Source organism: Rattus norvegicus, chromosome 19 (genome assembly GCF_036323735.1).
Source record: "Rattus norvegicus strain BN/NHsdMcwi chromosome 19, GRCr8, whole genome shotgun sequence".
NCBI classification, from domain to species: domain Eukaryota; kingdom Metazoa; phylum Chordata; class Mammalia; order Rodentia; family Muridae; genus Rattus; species Rattus norvegicus.
In genome coordinates this window covers 359,697-382,170 of record NC_086037.1, presented here as the reverse complement: position 1 = coordinate 382,170, position 22,474 = coordinate 359,697, and the positions used below count along the sequence as shown (strand labels likewise).

The window sequence follows — 22,474 nt, the reverse complement described above, 5'->3', positions numbered from 1 at the left end:
AAAAGACCCCTCAGTCTGGGCACTGTCGCCCTCGGCTTGCAGGGCCTATTTTGGGGGAGAGGGTGCCGACGTGCCAATGGAAAATCCATGGGTGGGAGTCTCCAAAGGTGGGGGCCGCATGACCTCCTCTCTCCATCCCAGTCCACACACATGAGCACATGTGCACGTACACACACACACACACACACACACACACACACACACACACTACACACAAATACACAGACACACACACCCCTATACAAGTTACACATTTAACCTTCCTTCCCAACTGTTTGATCCTACCATCCGTAGAGCAACCTGGCAAAGGGATGAGGAAGCGGAAACTCAGAGAGACATAGCTCTGTTGGTAGAGCATTTGCCTGCCACACAGGTGGTTCTGGGTTCCACCCCCAGCACTGGATGAATTGGGCGTGGTAACACAGACCTGCAATCCCAACTATTAGAAGACAGAAACAGGGAAGTTAGAAATTACAAGGCCATCATTCCCTGCTTCGTTGAGAATTTGAGACCAGCCTAGAACAAACGAGACCCTATCTCAACAAATAAACGAACAATGCCTGCCCCGACCCCAAACTCAAGCCTTTCCTAAGGAAGGTCTCACAGCTAGGAAGCAGGCAGGGCCACAGCACCCAGGCCAGAGCTGTTCACTAGAGGCAGTGCCCACACTGAGCCAGCAACATGTCCTCTGAATAGGCAAAGGCTCTGTGATGGGGGTGAAGGAGGTTTGCTCTGGGTTGGATGGGTCTGGGATAAAGATTACACAGAAACAAATCCCATTGGAAAGTCCCAGTCAGTTCTGAGAGGACCTTGCCTTGCTGTAGGAGAGGCAGCTCCTGCAGAGAACCCAACCCCCATTCATCCTGTGACCACCTGCTCCCCCTCTGCCTGGGCCTCCAGAGCCCAGCTGCCTCTGCCAAGTTTCCAGGGAACGTGTCAGATAAGGGGCCTGTGCTCATGACTCTCTCCCACTGGTCACTATCTCTGTCCCTACTGCCATCACTAAGTGAGTAAGAATAGCATAGCTTGGTGAGGGTACACACAGGGCATCTCCTCAGTTCCCTCATCATCAGTGCCAACCCCACCCAGCTGCCAGTTGCCCTGGGCCCAAAGTCTTTGCATGTGGTAGAGTGCGCGCAGCTTCGGTCTCAGCTCCTGAGGCTCTAGAGGAGGATCAGGCAGCCTCAGCCTCCAGAGGGGAGCTATGTGCCCTAGAGGATGCTGTCTCTCTCAGGACAAAGTGGAACAGCCTTCTATAAGGGCCGAGTGACCGCTAGCTGGGTCGGCTCCTTGAGCTAGGGTCCCTTTGAATGAAAACTCTGCCTAGGTTCTGAATGTGATCGACAACACTGACTCTAGTCAGTGGGGATTCAGACAGTCCAGGATCCCTGTGTCCCCCATGGAGGAGTTCCTCATTTATGATCACAGGGTAAAGATGTATGTCATGTTATCACCATCGGTCTCCTGTCGCACTCCTGCAAGAACGTAAGGACCACATACATGACTCTGAGGGAAGTCTGTAGTCATGGAACCCGTGGTCACTGTAGCTGGGACATGGGAATGGGAGAGATCCAGGAAGCCTTGTTCCCCCATTTCTGAGTCACTGTGACACCTGATTGTAATTAAGACACCTGAGTCCCCACGTCCTCCCCACGTCCTCTCATCAGTAGTCTCTATAACTCTCTCAGCTGGACTCACCACACAGACCAGCAACCTGTCCCACTCCACATCTCTTCCCCAGTCTCTCCCTCTTCACCTCATCCTCAGATGACCCTCCCCCCTTGACCCTCCAGTCTGCCTTCTGTCCGCCAACCCCCAGAGTTCCAGGGAGGCAGTTGGAGATGCTAAGGAAAGAAGGGCTAAGGTATGGGTTTCTTGCATACACATTCTCGAACCACACAACCACACTTACACACTCACAGGTTCACACATGCCATGAGCCTTGCTAGAGTAGCAGGGCCACCAAAGGGTCCCAAGCTCAGTCTCCCAACACTAGCCCTGCAGGTGGCTCTCCACCATTCTTGTATTCTTGGGGTCCTGCCACCCCTCTGAAGTTCTCAAAGTATAAACTAGAAACGTCTTCCCACAGCAGCAGGATGGTTTGGAAGTGAGACTATGTAAAGAGCCTTCTTCCCTGAGGCCCAAGCTACAGTTCTGGGATAGGGGCAGATGCATATGGGTCTCTGGGGTCCCAGGATTGCTTCATTCTTTGGGGGTGAGGTCTGGATTGACCTTGGGGCCTCTAGCTTCAAGTGCTCTATCGCTGAGGCTGGAAAAAGTTTAAAAATATCTCTGTGTTTACATTCTTTTCAAGTCCGCCTCCTGGGCCTCAGTGCTGGGTCCCTTTGATCTGCCCTATGCTTCTGAAAGGGGCCTGGGAGAACTAGGAGCTTAGCTCCCCTACTGTGTAGACCCTACCTTCCCCAGCCCAATCAGAACTCTGTGACACCCCTTACACCACAGAACCAGTGAGAGCTCACACCAGTGACACCAACAAACACCAACAAGTGCTAGCCCTGGTCCTCTCTCTGTACTTCCCCAGAGTTTGGGCCTCTAGGGATGGTGACTGTGGGGCTGCAGACATTCGTTGTGTTCTAGGGAAAGCCATAATTACCCCTACAACATGCGTGGCTCTGTGAAATGCATTTTGAAATTACATAATGTAGTTCTCTCTGAAACTTTGTTTTATAAACCGGAAATCTGAGGCTCAGAGGGAAGAAGTGGTTTGTCTGGAGATACACAAGCAAGGATGAGCCAGGCATGGTGGCGTGTTCTTCTATTCATACTGATCACACAGCTCCCTACCCCCACGCACACGCACACACATGCATGCATACACATGCACACACACGTACACATGCACACGCACATGCACACCTTGTCTTACTATGGTGCAGTGTGGACTCTGCCTGCTGCATAAATGCCACTAATAGGAATCCTTTCAGGCATTCACCGACTCTCCCTTCATGTTTTTCTCCTGTGAGTCAGGCATGCTGTGGTCCTACAGGATGCTCCCTTCTTGTCTATAGCTGAGATATGCATAATGGGAAAGTTTTGTGTCTACAGATGCTCAGAGTTTTTTGAGACTGTAGCGGTCCCCTCTACCTGATCTCATTGGCTCTGAGTCCCAGTCATTCATCTTTTCCCTTGCTGCTTTTCCATCTCTCTACTCACCAACCCATCATCCATCTATCCACTAATCCACGCACCTATTCATCCCTGTCTGCCCACCTCTATGCTCACCCCCCAGCTGCTCAGATCCATTCACAACAAGAAGCCAGTGAATGGGAGGATTCTAACTGCAGGCTGCACAAACCCTCCTCTTTTCAGTCTACCTTCCCAGTTTTACCAGAAGGAGCTGGTTAAGTGATCTCTAAGGCACTACGGGGGGATCTTGAGGCAGCAGAGAGACCAGCTGAGGGATGAGGACACTTCTCTAGGGGTCACATAGACCTCAGCCACACAGCTGTGTCTTGCACTCTGGTTCTACCAGATACTGGGTTTCTTAACCTCTCCAACCTTTGAAATTATTTACCTGAATATGGGGCCAAAAATCCAATCCTAGCAGGCTGATAGAGACATAGGATGGGGTGCTACCTCCAAAAGAGTCTTTTGCATGCAGTGGGTATAAATTAAGCAGAGAACGGAGTGGGGTTAGCTGGGTGGGGAAGGCCCTGCTTGGGCTGGGGTGGCCAGTGGAATCTCCAGTGTAGGTGTGTGAGGTGTTGGTTCTTGAATCCAGAGTGACCTTAGAGTTCATCTGCAGGCTCCCCTTCAGGCCAGCCAGGATGCTTGCCTTGTCTTCTTGCCTGGGCTTGGCTCCTATCTCATAGCAACTGCCAGAGAGATTATCTCCTAAAAATAGGGCTGGGCCCCACCAGTGTTGTTTTTTCTCTTCCCCATGACTTATCACCATCAACCCTTGGTACCTGGAACAGCAAGTCTCTCTCTAGATCCCTAGGGATCATTAGGATGGGAGCATGTGGACTACCTTGGGTCAGTCTAGAAATGAGGGGGTCAGAGATTAGTCTGGAGGTGTTGGTCAGGCCACAGGGGACATCTCTTAATCTTGGGCAAGTGGTAGGGTTCACCTGGGACTGAGGCAGCCCTGGGGTAAACCATTGCAGCCTCCTGCTTCACTTTAAAACTGTCTATGTGAATGACACCCTTCCCCAAATTTCCATACATGTGCCCATGTGCTCCTATGGGTGAGACCCAGAGTTGTGTGGAGCCTGCACTAGGACAGAAGAAACCATTCCCAGCTTCAGCTCTCTTGTCCCTGCCTCAAGGGGCCCTCAGCATTCTTCCTGAGGCTGAGGGACCTCCACCCATCCTGAATGTTGGTGGCTCATGAACAGGGACTTGAGTGTACACACACATGAATGGAGGATTCACATTCATAAGACAGTGTGCTCGCACAGCACAGAGATGTCCTGAACACATGGAATGCTTCCTGAAAAGACATTTCCTCATCTTACCTTTATAGTTACCCTAGGGTTTGTGGCTGGTAGTTTCTTGGAGACCCACATTACACTGACCCCAAGTTTTTACCAACACCCCAGATGATGTCCTTGCGTCCTTCCTCACACGGGACCCTACCCAGCCTGCTGACATATTTTGTAAGACAGGAGATGGGCCGTGGGTGGAGGGGCAGATGTGCTCACATATGCACACAGGGATGTGCAGACACAGGACAGACATTCTTTACAGGGTCCAGTCTAGCTCTCTGAGCCTTTATTACTGGACAAAGAGCTGCCATTTGGAGTATTACCATGGTCGTCCTGTAAAGTAAGTGCTCAGGCTTTGGGGACATGCCTGGTGACAGTGTCTCCACTCCAACAAGGTGAAGGACTCTTGGTCCCCAGTGCATCTTGGGTTCTGGGTCCTTTCTCCGTGAGATCAGATGGAGCTGGGGTAGACCTCCCAGCTGGGGCTGCTTAGATCACTCACACGGCTGTCTTCAGGGGCACACTGTCTGCCGGCTGATCCAGGTCCTTCCTCGCCAGGGCCAGGTGTGTGAAGACAAGAATGAGGATGAAACCTTCGGTGTGAGAAGAACGGGTAAGAATTAGGACAGAATGAACCATTCTCAGCTTTAGTTCTCCAAGCCCTTAGAAGGGATGATCAGAAGGGCACCTCACAAAACCTCTCGACAGTGTTGTTGGCTTAATATGGCATTTTCTAGACAGAGACCCCAAGCTGTGCTGAGTGAATCTTAGTGTCTGATGGAATCTGTTCTGCTCTTACCTCACCAAGGTCAAAGCACATCCCAACTTCCCAGGCTCCCTTAAGCCCCCTTTCTCAGGAGGCTTAGGCAGAAAGATGCTAAATTCAAGGTCTGCCTAGGCTATAGTGAGGTCCAGGCCACCTGGGGACAAACTTAGTGATAAGTTTAAATATATAATATATATATGTATATATATACATATATATATATAATATTTATAGGTCTGGTCAAAGAGGTTAAGGCACAGTTGTCTCCCACTCCTCTCTCCCACACACATTTCCTCTGGGGTCAGATTGGGGAGTGTTGTGGTTTGCCCTAGTTATCTGTATTTTGATGCTAATTCCACTGCCCCAAGGACAGCTGCCTAGTCACTACTCAGGACTCAGGTGACTCCACCAGAGCCTCCCCATTGAATTTGTAAAGTACAGGTGAAGGGCAGGTACAGGATAGAAGGAGGCCTGTCATTGGAGGAGAAGGAAGGATGGGCGGGAGAGAAGTTTGAAGGAAGAGGAGGAAACTAGAGAGAGGGAGGAGACAGGAGAGAGGAGAGGGTGAGAAGCCATGGCAGGTGATGTTAAGATTCAGCTCTGTGTATTTATAGGTTGTTATTACTGTTCCTAAGGGATGGATGGTACCGGGCTTTGTATGTTTAAGTGGGCAATTATATCTTATCAATTGGGTCAAAGGTTATTGTGTTGTGTGTTCTTTTATGTGACAGTTTGAGTGTAGGAAAGTGTGTGGCGGCAGGAGACTCTGGGCTGCTGAGGAGTTGGGATGTGTTTCCACCAAGATATCCAGCAGATATCTTGGGACACTACGGTGCCAGAGCTAGCAGGGTAAAAGACAACTTTACTTTTTTATTTTTATATTTTTACAACAACAGGGGATTTCATAGGAAAGCCAGTGAGTTGTTCAAATGGACCTCCAAGAGCCTTGTACAGCCTTCACAACCTTGTACTAGAACCAGCGAAGAGAACCATCAAAGAGCAAATTTGTCAGAATAAAGACATAAAACCTCGTTACCTATCGCTGCCAGGGTGCCCAAGAGGACACCCACCGCTGACAGCTTCGTGGGCATTCCCTTCATGCGACCCACCTTGCGCATGCATTGACCCTCCACATTGCAGCGACACACGATCACTGGGGTGGAGAAAGAAGATGCGAGTATTAGGGAAGGCTCCTAGCTGCTTGGAACCTCCCGTCTGGAAAACTGGCTGATACGTGTTTTTGTGCACCCCTGTGTAGGTGTGCATGTGTGAAGGTGATTGCTCCTCTGTGTGTGTGGCAGGATACACACAAGTACATTGGCCCAGAGAAGAAATGTGCATTGGAGTTTGCTGTCTACGTGAGAGTGCATTGTGTATGCCCAGGCTCTTTCCCCCGTATCCCAATGGCTTCCACAGAAATTAAAGATGCCAACTTTGACTGCACCCAAGTCCCAGTCTTACCTTGGACTTGGAGTTGCCACATTTGGGCATCATGGTGGACAACCACAGGTACCGTGTATTCACCAGGCTCTACCCAGTGCAATGCCAAGGTGAGGTAGGCGTGGGAATCTGTTGGGTTACAGAAAATGGCTAGGGTCATTAGCTTGGACAGGCTCCAGCCAAGCTGCTCCCCAACTTCCAACTCTACCCTCTCTCACTTCCAAATGAACTCACCCTTCACAGCCTTATTTCCTTCCCTTGTCACATACCATTGAGAGGCTGGAGGCGCCAATCCCGCTGCACAGTGGGATTGGGACCAAGAGCAAAGCTGTAGGGACCATTCCTGTTGGCCAGGCCAGGGTCCTCACTGACCCCATTCACAACCACACCGTAGTCTTGGCGGGGTGTACAGAGGTGTCGGCTGGGCCCGGAGGCCAGAATCAATGCTGGGACAGGAGAAGCCTTCAGGAAGTGGACCACAATGGTGGTGGAAGTGCTCATTTCTGGCTCATCTGCATGATGGGAGGTGAGGGTGAGCCCCTGAGAACCTGGGCTGGTCTTCACATACCCCACACAGCCCATTTGTTTACTCTGTTGCTTCCCTTCATACTCCTGCACCCCAACTTTCCTTTCCATCCAGTCTCCTCCTCCTTCACCCTTCACTATTTGAACAACTATTAGGGCCACCTGTGTCTTTCTGGATGCTAAACGTGTCCTCTTGTTGGTACTACCGCCCAGACGGGCCCTGGCTACTGAGAAAAGCATCCCTTGTGACTTCCATGGGACTCCTGATGTACCCTTCCCCACTTGCCTTCCCAGGGCTAGCTGTTTATTCTATTAAGGCGCCATCCATGGTCCCCCTCACCTGGCTCCAGTGTTCCACTTGGCTCAGCTCTTAGCATTCCTGCCTCAGTCACAGCTCCTGGCCCTTCTTCTACCTTCCTAATCTAGTGCTCATTTCCTTGTCTGTCCCTGCAGTTGATAGCCTGAGAAGCCCAAGGGACAGGGTTGGGGGATTGTGAGTGTCAACTTGAAGGATGGTTTTCATGTAAAGGTTTCCAGTGGAGTTATATTCCCCTGAGAAGACTCCATTGCTGCATGATCATACCTGTGTCTTGGGCCTCCACAAGCACTGTGTATGTGTCTCCAGGCTGGGCACCCTGCAGGGACTGGGCTGTGTATACTTCCCCAGACACCTCCTTGATGCAGAGCCAGCCCTCTGAATCATTGACCAGGGAGAACCTGAGGCCCAAAGAAGAAGGGGTGTTTGGGGAGGCACTGGAACAATATACAGGTGCTTCCCAGAAACCCCCAGGATGGTACGGCTGGGTACTCAATTCCTATTCTGTCTGTGATTCAGGGACAACACCAGTGCTGGTGAGCCCAGCTGCCCAGTTTTAGAATTTGTTGGTGATAAGGTGTTTGAACTATAGTTGGGGGAAGGATTATCAGAACCTGTGGATGGAAGGCAGCATCTGGTTCAACTTCACTAGTTCCAGAGCATCCAGCCAAGAAGTCTGGAGGGCAGAGATCCAGGTACAGTTTCAATCTGGGTGGTGGTGCTCCTTTAAGGAGGACTAAGTGAAGCTCCCATGGGCTCTAGTCACACCTCCTCCATGTCTGCCCACTCTATCCAGCCCTGACCCTTCAAGAGTCAGAACCTTGGCATTAGTAATCATTTGAGGACTATTTTGGGCCATATATAAAATAAGTTTCTCTGGGAGTGTTGAAGTCATCCTTGGGAAGCATGGAAAGTCCAGGGTAGGCAAGTCCCAGGGTTTTTGGCTCACCTGAGGGTTCTGTTCATGGGGTCCGAGGGCTGGATGGTCAGCAGGAGGGAGCCAGCTGGGGTGCTGACTGGGATGCTGGTCTCATAGCTCTCCTGGTCCAACTTGAGGGGTGGTATCACCCTTTCCACCAGTATAGTGACTGTGGCTGTGGCTGCAGGGCCTGGACCTGGGCCTACCAGTTCCTCTACATTCCGCACTACCACCACCACCTTGTGATCAGGAGCTTCCTCATAGCTGAGGTTCTGCAACCATAAAGTTCTGGGTCACTGTATGCATCAGGGTGGCACACTTGTGACCCTTCCCCACCTGTCCACATCCTAACCTTCCGGAGTCTGAGCTGGACATGGTTAGAGTCTGACTCCCTGGACAGGTCAAAGATCCCTGTTGGGTCTCCTTCTTCAATGGCGAAGTCCATAAGGCGGAAAGCAGGCTCAAGGTCAGCATCAGTGGCCATGAGTGTGGCCACCAGAGACCCAGGCTTTACATCCTCAGGAAGACTTATAGGCCCAATCTGGAGAGATGGAGATGCTTGGTAAATACCACCAGTCAGTCCCCTTCCAATGATCTCAATACCTTGTCATCAACTTACCTGGGAATTGATGAACTCAGGGGCATGGTTGTTGATGTCTGTGATCATGACTGCCACCTCACATGTGCTACTGAGGCCTGTTGGAGGGGAGGGATTGTTGGTGAGGTCCCAGTAGGAGCAGAGGGGGCATGGGCCAAGGTCACCTACCGTCAGGGTACTTACCTCCCTCTGATCCTGCTAAGTCAACAGCCAGCACCTGAAGCAGGATATTCTGGCCAGCATGGAGTGGGGCAGTTCCCAGTGTTACACTGCCTGAGGTTGAATCTATCTCGAAGGCTTTGTTTTCAGCTCCCTGCTCAGGCTCAGGGCTCAACAACTGATACACAATGTGGGAATTGGGTGATCCGGGGGCATCCAAATCCTCTGCTGAGAGCCTGGCCACTTCAGTTCCTGTAAGAGAACATCCCCACCCACTTCCTGGTACATGCGTGGGTGCAATTCTGAGGCTAGACCTATCCCAAAGAAACAAGATGGATGGTTTCTAGGAACTCTACCCTTCCTGGCTCCTCACCTGGGGGACTGAGCTCAGGGATGCTGATTGTTGGGTCATGTGGGGAGCAGACAGGTGCATTGTCATTTTCATCCATCACCACCACCTGCAACTCCAGGGGTTCTGCATAGTCCTCACCACGGGAATTCTGAGCTCGGACTTGGAGCTGGTACTGTGGTGGGCAGTGGGGAACTTCAGATTAGGGCTAAGGGTGCCTCCAGCCTGGAGTGGATTCAAGTCCCTTCTGGTGACCGGCCCCATCTCTTCTGGGATGTCTTCACTGTTTCCGCCTCTGTGGGGGGATGTGTCAGAGCACCCTCCATTCTGCCCTGGGTTTCCCTCTCACCTCACCTCAGCCTGAGCCTCTCTGTCCAGTTCCATGGTAACATGGATCCTCCCCTCTGCATCCACTTCAAAGGGTCCTGGAGGCTGGCTCTCCAGCTGATAATGCACATCCCCTCCACCCCAGTGCACCTGCGGAGGATGTGAAGTGAAGGCCAAAAGGCAGGAAGGATCCATGTCAGCCCTTATTCCCCAACTGATTCCCAGACAAGGAGGGTGTGGCTTGCTACTTATGACAGCCGTACCCTGGTCCAAGCCTGGAGCTTGCCAAAGTGCCTAAGTGCCTAAGTTATTTTATTTCCTGCTTTCTGGGCCTGACCCCAAGGCATTACTAGAAAAGGCTGGAGACATTTCCGGCTTGGGTGACAATCCCCATGGCAGTGAGAGTTGGCAGCTCTTTTCCCCCGAGGAAGCCTTAGGCAAGCCGGGGATGTCAGAAGACAAACTCACACCTGCCAGAGGCTAGCAGGTGATGGACTGTATGCTGGCTCTTCGAGGCCTCACCGTCCACTCCATAGCGTGACATGAAGGAAGGAATGGGGGTCAAACTGAGTCCTGAACATTCCTCCCAAGTGTCTGTGTGACTCAGGCCCAGCTGCACCAGCTGCAGGGTTTCTTCAGCCACTTCTCACCTGGGCAATGCTGTGCGGGTATGCCACTCTGAGATTCTCTGCCAAGTGAACAGGCTCGAGGGGTGTCCAGCTGTTCTCTACTATGGAGATCTCCAAGGTCGCCATAGCCTGGTGGCCTGAAGGCTGGTCGCCCATGTCTTTGACCTGTACCAATAGCTGGTAATGCTCTTCAAGGGCATGATCTAGGGTGGTGCTTCCTAGAAGGGTTAGACGGACGATTAGCTGAGCATGGACCCAGGGAACAAGGCCCAAGGCATCTTCAGTACCAAACAGAAAGACAAGCATATTACAGGTGTTCAAAAGAGTCTTTGCGGGGAAGGCCTGGAGAGATGGTTCAGTGGTTATGAGCATTGACTGCTCTTCTAGGAGACTCATGCTATATTCCCAGCACCACATGGCAGCTGACAAATATCTGTAACATGTCCAAGGGACCTTTTTAGGCCTCTACTGGCATGAAGCGCGCGCGCGCGCGCACACACACACACACATACACACACACACACACACACACACACACGATACCCACACACATAATATATTTATATATCTATATGCCCCCTCTATCTATCTCTCTCACAATATTTTTTTTCTTTTTTCTTTTTTCTTTTTTCTTTTCAGAGCTGGGGACGGAACCCAGGACCTTGCGCTTGCTAGGCAAGTGCTCTACCACTGAGCTAAATCCCCAACCCCTACATACACAATATTTTTAAAAGCCTCACCCACAAAAACAAACAAACAAACAAAAAGGCTCAAAATGAAGCCAGCCAGTAGCTGGCTTATGCCTTTCATTCCAGCACTTGGGAGGCACCTCTATGAGTTTGAGGCCAGCCTGGTCTACAGAGCTAGTTCCAGGAGAGCCAGGACTACACAAAGAAAACTTGCCTGTAAAAACAACAGCAAAAAAGACCCAAAAAGATAAAAAGAAAGAAAAATACTAAGTGATGAGAGAGTGGTTTTTTCTAAGATGTATTTTATTATTTATGTGTATATATCTGCAAGTCCAAGTACCAGCAAAGGCCAGCAGGGGGCATCCCATTCCCAGGAACTGGAGTTACAGATGGATTATGAAATGACACCTGGGTGTTGAGAATCAAATTCAGAGCCCCTGTAAGAGCAGCCAGTGCTCTTAACCACAGAGCCATCTCTCTTATCCCAATTAGAGCACCCAACTAGTGCTTGACAGATTGCAATTTCCCTCCATAGTGAAAGGCTGATGGACTGGTGAGGTAGCTGGATGACCAGGGTTGGGAGGAGGGCAGATAGGTAGGTGTTAGGCTGAGGGAATCGGTGATTGACTAGGTGGAGTGTCTATAGGATAGAAGAGTATATGGATGGGCAAGTGTTGGACATACGGGCTGTGCAGGTCGTTTGGGGTTAAGGTACAAGTCACTTTCTCTTCTATTTCTAACGTGTGCCTCTGATCAAACACCCAGAAGTAGAACTATCTTGATACCATCCCCGGGGCGTTTTATCTACAGCTCCTTCATCCATTCGGATCTGGTTTCTATCAATCCCATCTCTAAGCTTGCCACATGCAACCCAGCCTTGGCCTCTGCCAAAATGTCCTTTTTCTTTCATCTCAGCTCCAACCCACCCAACCCTTGTAGCTCAGAGGCCCCTTCTCCAGCATCCCCTGCCCCTCCCTCAAGCAAACGGAGTTCATGCTTACCATCGGGACTAAGGGCCAGAGCCCCTAGTTGAGGGTCCAGCTGGAACATGTCTGGTAAAGGCTGAACTGGGAACTGGCTCAGAATGTGGAATCGAAGGTCTGAGTTAGTTGTGCCTGGTGCATCCCCATCAGAAGCCTCCAGGAAGAGGAAGGGGACCCCTGGGGGGGGGGAGGGATACACTATAAGGGGTGGTATGGACAGGGAGTCTTCCCCTCCCTCTCTCTTCTCAGAGCTTCTGGGTTCATTACTGTACCAGGGTTCTGGAGGCGAGCCTGCTTTTCATCCCAGTTCACAAATGAGCAAACTGAGACTCCAAGATAGATGGAACCATTGATGGAGTTGGAGAATATGGAGTGGAACAAACTTGGGGGACAGCTAGAATCCTGCTGAGTTGCCAGTGGCAACTGTCTCTCTACTGTCTGATGTCTTCTCCATGTTGCCCACGTCACTCACCAGGCCTGGTGCCTTGGCTCAGCTGAGCTCTGTAGATGGCCTGGGAGAATTGGGGTACCTGGTCATTCTCATCTTTCACATGCACAGTCACAAGCTGTGGACCCCACAAGACTTGTCCATCCTCAGACTCCAAGGTGACCTGGAAGGAAAGGGTAGTTGGTTTCCATCTCGGTCTTGCCTGCTTGCCCTCCCCTGTGTCTCACTCTTATACCTGGAGTTGGTACTCTGCCTTTTCCTCCCGGTCCAGGGCCCTCGTTGCCACCAGAAAGCCAGAATCTGGATCCACAGCAAAGGTGTTTTCAGCTGCTGTGCCCGAGTCTCCTGATAGGACAATCTGACCTTCATCCTTCCCTAAGGGTAGTGGTAGCTGGTGGGAGAAAACAGGCAAAAGAACTAGGGGGCCAGGGTCAGACTCAGTGGTTCTCAACTTGTGGGTTGTGACAACCCACGAGGATGCATATCAATATCCTGCATGTCATATATTTACCTTGTGATCCCTAACAGTGGCAAAATCATAGTTATAAAGTAGCAAAATAATTTTATGGTTTGGCGGGGTCACCACAACATGAGGAACTGTATTAAAGGGTTGCAGCATCAGGAAGGTTAAGAACCACTGGGCTAAGGGATACCACTTTTAGCTACAGGTTCTGTTTTAAATATGGGGAAACAGAGTCTCAGAAGGAGCAGGCACCTGCATGCAATCTTAAACCTGGTAACTCTTCAAAGGGAGAACTTTTCCTCTAGTACCTGACACTCCCCCATGTTCCCTGACACCCTCGGTCTAAAACCGAAACCTCTCCAACCGTGTTTCTTCTGCTTTTTAGACAAGGTCTGACCATGTGGTCTAGGCTGGCATCAAACCTGTCTTCCTAGGGCTAGGAATACAGACACCTGTATCCATGCAGTATCTAGGAAGCAAGACTCAAAGGAGATCCACAGCAGGAAAGAGAACTGGACCGAGAGAGGCAGGAGAAGCATGGTCTTGGGGGTAATGGGAAGCCACCCCGCACTCCAGCTCACCTTGAGTATGTAAAAAGGGAAATTTCCACCATAGTTTTCAGGGACTTCTGTATGCAGGCTTTCTGTAGGCTGGGCTTCAGCGGTGAAAGTCTGTGGGGAAATTCTCACCTTGTTCCTTAGACACTGGCAGGGAGAGGGAGTTGCTGCTCCTTCCCTCTGGCCTACCAGATCTTAGTCCATCCACCACCTGGTCGTAGGCTTCCTGTTCCCATAGCAGGCCCACAGCTACAACTTTGAACTCTCAACTCTCATACTACTCTTGTGGCTAGTGTCATGAGTCTAGTGGGACTGGGGACAAGGGTGCTAACCCCCAAGTTTGAGATCTGAAGGAAGAGACAGGGCCCAGCTCACCTGAATAACAGAGAAGCAAAGTAGCCACAGCCAGGCAGAGATCATGGTCAAGGCAGGCCCAAGGGACACAGAAATGAGACTCTAGGGCAGAAGGGCAGGAAGAAGAGTTCTATTCTTTATACGGCTGAAGGGACCTCACTATTGTCTAGTCTCCTCTTCTCCATGCTGCCTGTGGTTCTCTGTTGCATGTTCACCTCCTCGGTCAGACCAAGTGAGGCCCAACCATCCTGCCTTTTCGATCTTGCTCTTCTAAACAGTGCCATAGAAGTTTTCACCTCCAAAGACCTTTCTCCTGTCTGCCATATCTCCCCATGCCCATTAGCTCCCAGATTCCCAAGGTGACAATTATTCAGCAACCTGCTAGTCACAGAAATGACCAGAAGCTAGGCAGACAGCTATCATTTCTTGCAATTGTTCCATGTTTCAGGTAAGGACTGACTGGCGGAGCCTGACCAAGGTCATGGAGGACTTAAACACAAGATGATTATTCCCTCAGCAACAGAGGACTTGTGGCCCAGGCTTTGGGGACTGTCCTGTTTTCCAGTGCCACCCTTTGGATACCAGACTGCCCCTAAGGCAGGAACTCTGTTCTCCGCTTATATTTTGCAGATCTTAGCAGGGAGTTAAGAATGTGCAATGTTACACACACACACACACACACACACACACACACACACACACACACACACACAGAGTTGCAAGATGGATCCCTGAATATTCTTACCCAGACATCTGAAGGATAGGGCAGTGCCCCTACTCCCAACCTCAGTCCTACCCACCCAAGAGCTCTCAGGCACTCACCTACTGATGCCCAAAGCCTCTTCCTTGGTTCAGTTTCCAGGAGAGACAGATCCTTCTTCAGGAAGCTCTGGCAAATCGGGCAAGGTGGGGCAAGGCAAGGTGGACAGTTAGGCAGGTAGGCGGTCTGGCCACGCTTGCTCAGGAGTGGAAAATGCCACTGGGCCCACAGCAGCACGCCTGGCTCCACCTCGTCCCCCCAAGTTACTTATTGACTTTGGAAAGCCATGGCTGCTCAGCATCCGTGACTGCCAGCCCTAGGAGGTGGGCAGATCTTGGTCTGTCACTGCCCCCTTGACACAGCCCAATGAGCACTTCCTGGCCCTCTGGGCTTGGACATAACTTCTATTTTGTGGCTTCAGACTTGGCCCCACTTCTCCGCTGTACAGTGGCATCTGTAGCTAGATCTCTCCAGATATTGTTCCTTGTGCCTGGAATGCTCTTCCCACCCTTCAACAGGACAGAGAGTTCCTGCTTATGCTTAGGGACAAGCACTGATAACCCCTTCTTCAGGGGGTTACACTCACAGGCTGGATTAGGCTCCCCCATTCTATACCATGAACTGCCCAGAAGACACCAGCTTGTCTCCCATTTATTAGTTTTAGAGTCCTTCTGGGTAGCATATGACCTCGTCCTGCCCCATCTGTTCCCAAGTGGCCTGTGGAGCTAAAGGAAGAACTGGGAGTGTAACCCAAAGGGCAGATGAAGCTCCAGGAACGCTAGAACATTCATCAGAGAGGTCAGTGGATGGGAATAGAAACCTACCCTGTAGTTCCCCTACCCTCACACTGTCTCCTGAACACAGACAAGGGTGAGTCTCCGACCTGTCTCATGTCTCTAAGCAGAAAGAGAGAAGATTGAGCCTGCTCAGGTGACTCTGAGGGAGTTACAGGGCTGACCAGGGCTTCCTCATTTCCCCAGTAAGGCCTGAAAAGCAGACCCGGCAGAAGCTTTGTTTTCTGGGAATCTCAGATGAGGGTAGAGAGTATGAAGATCCTGGTCTCCCTCCTCTCACTTCTCTTCCATGTTTTGGGGTCTCCCCTGAGGACTTCTCATGGTGTATCTGGTCAGCATTCTGGGATGGAAGCGGGTCCAGGACAAGCTGAATGTCTGTATTAGGATCACTGAGGCACCAAGTCTAGGTTAGTGCTGTATGTGGGGTTGTTGAAAGAGGTCTCACACATACCAAGGGCCTACTAACCAACACCCAGAACTTCTCTGAGCATATACCACTGTTATCCCATCCACTCATTATGACAAGGGAACTGTCCCCTTGTCATACCCTGGAGAACAGAGAGGCTATGCTGTTTGCCCAGGGTCTGGGTTCCTCTTCAGGTCTGGGGACCTTCACATGGCAGAGCAAGCTTTCTATAAGCCTCAGGGTGTGTGTGTGTGTGTGTGTGTGTGTGTGTGTGTGTGTGTGTGTGTGTGTGTCTAAAGCTTTGAGCAGTTAATGCTGCCTGGAGAAGGATGAGGGGAAGTCTCAGAAGTTCCTTTTAACACACACACTGAGGAGCCATCTTCAAACATCTCTGTGATACTGAGTGAGGTGCAACAGGGTTCTGACTAGGTCTCAAAGTGTTCTAAGAATTTGTGGAATGAAGAAACATGTGGGCCCTTGCCCCAGGCTACCTCCAGGCTTTGGAAATGAACAGACATTTCCAAATGAGTGGGACATATCAGTCCCCACTCAGTCCCTTTCTGCCCATCAGCAAGTGGCTATGCTAGCTGCTGAAAACATGTTCAGGAGCCTTCCTTATCCATGGAGAATACACTCTCAGACCTCCCAGTAGGGGCCTGGAGCAGGGATAATACTAAACTTTCTATGTATGCTATTTCTTCCAATACATGCCTTTTCACTTAAATGAAGGACTTCATAGCCTCTCTTTGTCATATATAAACTGCCAGTGTCACTACCCTGTAAAGGTTGTCTGATGACTAGCACTGTGACACTGGAGAGCTAATCTGATAACCGAGATGTCTTCTAGGTGACTAACAGGTGGGTAGCATATACAGCATGGACACTCTCGACAAGGGCTGATTCATATCCTGTGGGAGACAGAACTGGATGGCTTAGGACTTAATCACATTACTCAGATCATCATCCAATTTAAAAATTATAAATTCTTGATTCTTGGCATTTTCCTTTTCATATTTTCAGACTGTGGTCAACCAAGGGTAACTGAAACCACACACACACACACACATCAGGTAAACTTCTGTGCTGCCACCTGTACCAAGAAGGATGAAGATGGGCCAAGGAGATAACTCAATAAAGAATAAGGACCTGAGTTCAGATTCCCAGCACCCATGTCAAAGCCAGGTAAAGTTCTTGTAATTTCAGCACTGGGGACGTGGAGACAGGAGGATCCATGGGGGTGGCTGGTTAGCCAGTCTATCCAACTGCTAACTTACAGGTTCAATGAGAGGCCCTGTTCCAAAGAATATGGTGGAACGTGATTGGGGAAGATACCTAACATCCAACTTTAGTCTCCAAATACATACCAGTCTGTGTATATGCAAACACAGCCACAGAGAAACAGATACACATAGAGAAACAGACACAGCAGGAGGGAAGGAAGGAAGGAAAGAGAAAGAGTCTTAAAGGAGAACTGGCCTGGTGGTAAGGGCTACAATCTCAGCTACTTAGGAGGCCAAGATATGAGGGCTGCAAGTTCTAGGCCAGCCTGGGCAATTTAAAGAGACCCTATCTTAAAACCAATTGGCTGAGGATGGAGCTAAGTGGTAATGAACTTGCCTACAACGAGTGAGGCTCCAGGTTGATTTTTTTTTTTAAAAGTATTATAGGGCAAGTCATATACTCAATTTCTAGGAAGGCATGGATGAATGAGAAGCAGTGAAGGCACACAGGGACACATTCTTACACAAATGTGAAATATCCACTCCAGGCAGGGAAAGCTGTAGAGGGCTGTCCTCACCAAAGACAAACTAGTCAATGCATTAGCATAGGCACTCACAGAGGCTGTGGTGTAAAATCAGCCAGGAAGTGAAGCCACCAGTGGCCGAATGTGCCTCCCTCAACACCTACTCTTAAACACTAGCTACCTTATCTCTGGAGTCTTCCCCTCCAGGCCCCTACTTTGGCTGATTTCCACCTCTTAGGAGGAGAAGGGAAGAAATACATGCCTCAGATCTTGAGCCCACAGTCTTGCCAGGCTGTGAGATCCAAAGCAAAGTGTGCTTCCTCAGGCAGCCTCAGTTTCCCTTCATGCATGAGGAAGCAATAGAATCTTCAGTGAGCTAGAAAAGGCCAGGCCCCAGTGCAGAAGGATCTAGATTTGCCTGGGAGCGGTATTTTGTCTCTTGCTTCTTGGACACTCCTCCTACCTATATCACAGACTTCCCCTCTGTTCTGTCCAGGCCAACTACTAGGGCCATAGAGACCACACATTAGGTCACCCGGGCAGGAAGACCTTACCTCTCAATTTCAGAATTTCTTTCTGTTCCTGAAGCCACCACGAAAGAAACATACTCAAACAGTCCTGGTTTGTCAGGAAATAGTCTTTATTACAAAAATCTGCATGTAAACAAACAGCAAGCATATAGAACAGCCTCCCTCCAGGGCAGACACCCACATGGAGAAAGGCAGAGTCCTGTCCAAGAGCAGGGTTCAGGCTGCTCGGTATGCACGTGGGCCTGCACATGCATCTCCATAGGCCCAGGCCTCGATGGCCGTTTGGAGTTGCCTCCCTGGTCAGCACTATCTGTCCATGACCGTGAGACAGGCTGTGCATAGTTGACAGTTCTGAGAAATACGGAGGGTGGGCCAACTCTGAGACATTTAGAGCAGTTGGCTGGGCCAGCCCTTCCATCCATCTACTGACCCACAAACAAGGGGGCCGTTGGCCTTAGAGAACAGAGAGGTCATGGCAGGACTTGGACTTGGCACGAAAGGCCATCTTGCGGCTGTTGCGAGCTACTATGCGGCCCAGAAAGCGTTTGGCCTTCTTGCCAAGGCTCTCCCGTCGTCGAGTGCCAGCTTGTCGACGAGCATTATCCTCTTTGCTGTCCCTGCGCAGGCGTATCTGACGCACAACACCCTCGAACAGTGCCTGGACGTTGTGATGCAGTGCTGCGGAGGTCTCGATGAACTTGCAGTCGAAGACCACTGCGCAGGCCCGGCCCTCTATGTGATGGGGACAGACATATACCAGTTAATGATGGGAGAATGCTAACTCAAACCCTGGCCATATCCGGCAGCTATGACTCAAGGATAACAGAAGGAACCCTAGATCCTTCCTAGAGACATGGAGATCCCATTTCCTATACCGAGAATCCCAAACATTCCTGGGGTCACTTGATAGACAGAATATGCCTCCAAAGTTTATGGTGGCCCACAAAAAAGGCATTCATATATTTAAAGCCCAGCATTTAAAATGTATTCTGTAATAGTGGACCAAGGCAAACAAGATTATTTGACGGCAGCTATGTATTTTATGACTTGCTACTACAACAAATAGCCCAACATACTGGGGTCGTGGCAAGATCACCTAGTTTGAAGTCTCGGTACTGCATGCCACAAAAGAGGATGCTAAAGCCTGATGAAGAAGCACCAGGCTTACGCCGAGACTGGTAGGGCCTGGAATTGGGTTCTGACTTCCTGATTCTCTACATGTTTGCCCATTTCTCCAGCCTCACTCTTGTCTCCTGTCAGGCATGGACCCAACGAGCAGTTGTGGAAAGTGCTTTCGTGTCTCATTCCTCCTAGCAGATCTGATCCTCCCCTCCCCCTTTGTTTTAGGTAGGCCTTTGGGAGCCTGATGGACCAGCAACACCTCCCCCACCCTCCAACACCAAGTTTTCTTCCTGAACATTTTTAGCCACTGATGATCCCCAGGGACTCAAGCTGAGCCAAGACCAGCTGGCCCACAGCCCAGCCAGGATCTCCCTCCCTTTCCTGACCCAATGCCTGCTTACCATCCACAGAGACCTCACGAGAGCGCACCAGATCGCTCTTGTTGCCCACTAGGATGATGGGCACATTGTCTGTCTGCCGTGCCCGCCGCAGCTGGACCCGGAGTTCTGAGGCTTTCTCAAAGCTGCCCTTGTCCGTTATTGAGTACACAATGACATATGCATCCCCCATGGCCATGCAGTGGCCAGGCAGCCAGCAGCCTCCATCCTGGAGGGGACACAAATGCATACACGACCTTGTAATTCCTAGCAAGACCCTTCTCCAGCTTTGCTTCCCCTCGTTCTCTGTGACCCAGTCTGCATCCTACCTGTTCCCAAATGTCATAGACCATTAGTGATGCTTCTTCTCCATCCACAGTGATAGAACGGTCATATGTGTGCCCTAGGAAGGAAGCCAAGAGCCAAGTTATCAGTTGGCTGTCAAAGTTCCCAGTGTCCACCTTCTTCTTCTGACCACACCCCCTGCTTCTTCTCTGAGTCCTCTGATAATTCTCATCCACTAGCAGATGGTTGCTATGCTCAAACAACACGGACAAACCTGGGAGCTAGGGACTAGAGGACATGACCTCCATCTCTATGTCCCCAAACTATTGAAGTACTGAGTGTCCAGGGATCCTGCTGCCTGGGTACAGAGTGGGTGTGATCATATTGGCTGGAGTTAGCATAGTGCCTGTCGCAAACCCCTGGAGACCTTGGCCACCTAACTTTCCTCTTCTAGAAATTTCCCCGGATTTTGTTTCTGCCAGCCCCAGCAGGCAGCTACATTTCTCTGCTCCAAGCCACAGAGAAATCGTATCTGGCACTCTACACTCTATTCTGGACACTTCTTCTCTGGACTTCTTCAAGGACCAGCACATGGGTAGGGGAGAGGGGGTGGCAGCAAGTAGGGAGTAAGTGGCTCTTCTCCTTTAGTTTCTCCATCTTGGACGCGGAGGAATAACATGATTCAAAAATGCCTTGAAATTTCATAGAATTTGCCACTTTTAGTCCAGCTCCACTGCCTCCCAACTATCTTTATCTAAACAGCCCAGTTCTCTCACCTGCTGCTTCTGCTTCAGGTCCGTCTTCTATACCACCAAAGATGCGCGCCAGAGCGCTCTTGCCCACACCAGGTGCCCCCAGCAGCAGCACCTTGTAAACGCCATCCTCTGAGCCGCTGTCTCCAGAACTGAGCGAATCGGAGGAGCCTTCAGGCCAGTCCAGCCTCTGCCCCTGTGTCCGAGTTCCAGCTGCAGTCGCTGCCAGGGAGCCCGGGGTTAGCGCCGCCTGAAGGTCTCGCTCGTCCACCGGCATGCTCCTGCGGTGCAGTGGGGGTGCCGGGCCCCATGGGGTGCTGCCTCGACGACGGTCGCGCTCCCGGCCCGCGCTACGGCTGCCGCCCGCTCCGCTGCCTCCATTCAGGGTCATCGTGTCGGACGCCGTCTGAGGAACCAAGAATTGGGATAGCAGCTCTATCGCGGGAACAGGCAGGACCCTGGAGTCAAGAAAGATGCTCAGGATGAAGGACCTGCCAGAACCTACTGCCAGCCAGGAGGTCTCTACACCTTCACCTGGGTCCCCATTCATCCCCCAGCCCAGATGGTGTCGTCCACCCCGCTTTGTCAGGACACTCACCGACTCTTGCACAGATGCTATCAGCACTTGATCAGCGCTGCGGCACAGACCACTGGGGAATCAGATAGACCCACTCGCAGACCCCTGTTCAGACTCGGAGCCTTGTCTCTGTCACGTCTGCAACCTTTTTCTCCTTGATGGCCTTCTCAGCCCCTCAGCTGGCGCTGGATCGCGGTTCTAGGGCCTCCTATTTAAACCTCTACCAGCCCTTACCCCTACCCCGCTCCCGCCTCTGCTCCCGCCCCCGCCCCCGCCCCCGCCCCCGCCCCCGCCCCCATCCTCCCGGGCTGCTGCCCAGGCTGACGCATCCACTCGCCCCCGGGAATCCCCCCCTCCCTTCTAGGACCTCAAACCCGCCAGGGGCGGGGCAGGTAGCTGGAAAGAGGCTGGCACAGGGCGGGGGAGGGGGGTGTTGGAGGGGAGGTATGGGGACAGGGAGTGTGAGTTGAGGAGGGTGCACCAGTGTGTGTAATTCAGAGGCTGCCAGTAGTGGGTAACTGGACCAGTGAAGTACAACTCCATCTGGAGAAAAATTAGGTCTGTCTCTTTAAAGATGAATTTTCTCTTCTTTGGCTCAGTCCTGGCTTGTTACCCAAGCTAATAGACATGTTATAGACTGGACACACTCAGAACCAATGGAGCCCATTCCTCCAGGCATGGACCTAACCAGAATTTAGAGGGTCTTAAACCAGCATTTCTAGCTTCAACACTAAGCCCTTCCTATTCCTGTCCTTGTTCTGGGACTTAAAGAGTCTCCCAAAGAGACTGCCCTTCAGGTTGAGGGTTGGTGTCATCCATGAATTCTTAGGGTCCCTTAGAAGGTTCAGGGGGTGCAATGGAGTCCTCTGTTAGGGCCTACTAGGTGCTTGTCTCCTGGAGAGAAACTACAGGGCCAGAAAAAGGAAAACACAAACTCAAGTCCCCACCCTAACTCTAAGCATGCCAAGCAGCTGCCAGTAACTGCTAAAAATATCTAACCCTGGCCCTAGCCATTTTGTTTCTGGGCATGAGGCTGCCCAGAGTTGGGGAGATCCAGGCTGACAGTGGGGGACTCCAGAAAGAGCCAACTCCTTTAGAGTTTTCAAGTTTTTCCTGCTCCTGAGCCCCATGCTAGGCCTCATCTCACCGAGGAGGGG

General features: G+C 51.0%; 2 protein-coding genes and 1 long non-coding RNA gene across 7 annotated transcripts; 1 reads left to right on the top strand and 2 right to left on the bottom strand.

The window, feature by feature from the left end:
* Positions 1-1,266: 1,266 nt before the first annotated feature.
* On the top strand, positions 1,267-6,657 carry LOC120098574 (uncharacterized). Of its 2 annotated transcripts, none has more exons than XR_005496909.2 (3): positions 1,267-1,864; positions 5,007-5,061; positions 6,111-6,657. It is a non-coding gene; the product is annotated as an uncharacterized LOC120098574 (long non-coding RNA). The 2 variants fall into 2 exon arrangements; XR_005496908.2 differs by having other exon boundaries at positions 4,965-5,061.
* On the bottom strand, positions 4,461-14,969 carry Cdh16 (cadherin 16). 3 transcript variants are annotated; one of them, XM_063277975.1, is made up of 18 exons: positions 14,793-14,932; positions 13,992-14,072; positions 13,641-13,763; positions 12,832-12,987; positions 12,621-12,759; positions 12,167-12,325; positions 10,498-10,694; positions 9,875-9,997; positions 9,545-9,695; positions 9,196-9,423; positions 9,034-9,110; positions 8,767-8,955; positions 8,445-8,686; positions 7,763-7,896; positions 6,924-7,166; positions 6,676-6,783; positions 6,251-6,367; positions 4,461-5,041 (listed from the first exon to the last, which is right to left on the bottom strand). In XM_063277975.1, the coding sequence occupies exons 2-18, from the start codon at positions 14,034-14,036 to the stop codon at positions 4,947-4,949; spliced, it is 2,526 nt and encodes an 841-aa protein (XP_063134045.1). In that variant the 5' UTR covers positions 14,037-14,072; positions 14,793-14,932; the 3' UTR covers positions 4,461-4,946.
* Positions 14,970-18,296: 3,327 nt separating this feature from the next.
* On the bottom strand, positions 18,297-21,590 carry Rrad (RRAD, Ras related glycolysis inhibitor and calcium channel regulator). Of its 2 annotated transcripts, none has more exons than XM_006255055.5 (5): positions 21,339-21,590; positions 20,765-21,198; positions 20,033-20,106; positions 19,728-19,932; positions 18,297-18,936 (listed from the first exon to the last, which is right to left on the bottom strand). In XM_006255055.5, exons 2-5 carry the CDS (start codon positions 21,129-21,131, stop codon positions 18,659-18,661), a joined length of 924 nt encoding a protein of 307 aa, XP_006255117.1. In that variant the 5' UTR covers positions 21,132-21,198; positions 21,339-21,590; the 3' UTR covers positions 18,297-18,658. The 2 variants fall into 2 exon arrangements, with proteins under 2 accessions (XP_006255117.1, NP_445790.2); NM_053338.2 differs by having other exon boundaries at positions 20,765-21,146; positions 21,339-21,495.
* Positions 21,591-22,474: the final 884 nt, after the last annotated feature.

What these genes read in the sequence shown, in the direction of transcription:
- Cdh16 (XM_063277975.1), bottom strand. Translation starts at nt 14,036, where the DNA reads ATGATCTCTGCCTGGCTGTGGCTACTTTGCTTCTCTGTTATTCAG. An exon ending in AGGCAGAGTACCAACTCCAG is followed by an intron (nt 12,760 to 12,831) that starts GTATAAGAGTGA and finishes CTTTCCTTCCAG; the next exon opens with GTCACCTTGGAGTCTGAGGA. An exon ending in TGTGGAGGCCCAAGACACAG is followed by an intron (nt 7,167 to 7,762) that starts GTATGATCATGC and finishes CCCATCATGCAG; the next exon opens with ATGAGCCAGAAATGAGCACT.
- Rrad (XM_006255055.5), bottom strand. Translation starts at nt 21,131, where the DNA reads ATGACCCTGAATGGAGGCAGCGGAGCGGGCGGCAGCCGTAGCGCGGGC. An exon ending in ACCTGAAGCAGAAGCAGCAG is followed by an intron (nt 20,107 to 20,764) that starts GTGAGAGAACTG and finishes CTTCCTTCCTAG; the next exon opens with GGCACACATATGACCGTTCT. An exon ending in TCTATGACATTTGGGAACAG is followed by an intron (nt 19,933 to 20,032) that starts GTAGGATGCAGA and finishes TGTCCCCTCCAG; the next exon opens with GATGGAGGCTGCTGGCTGCC.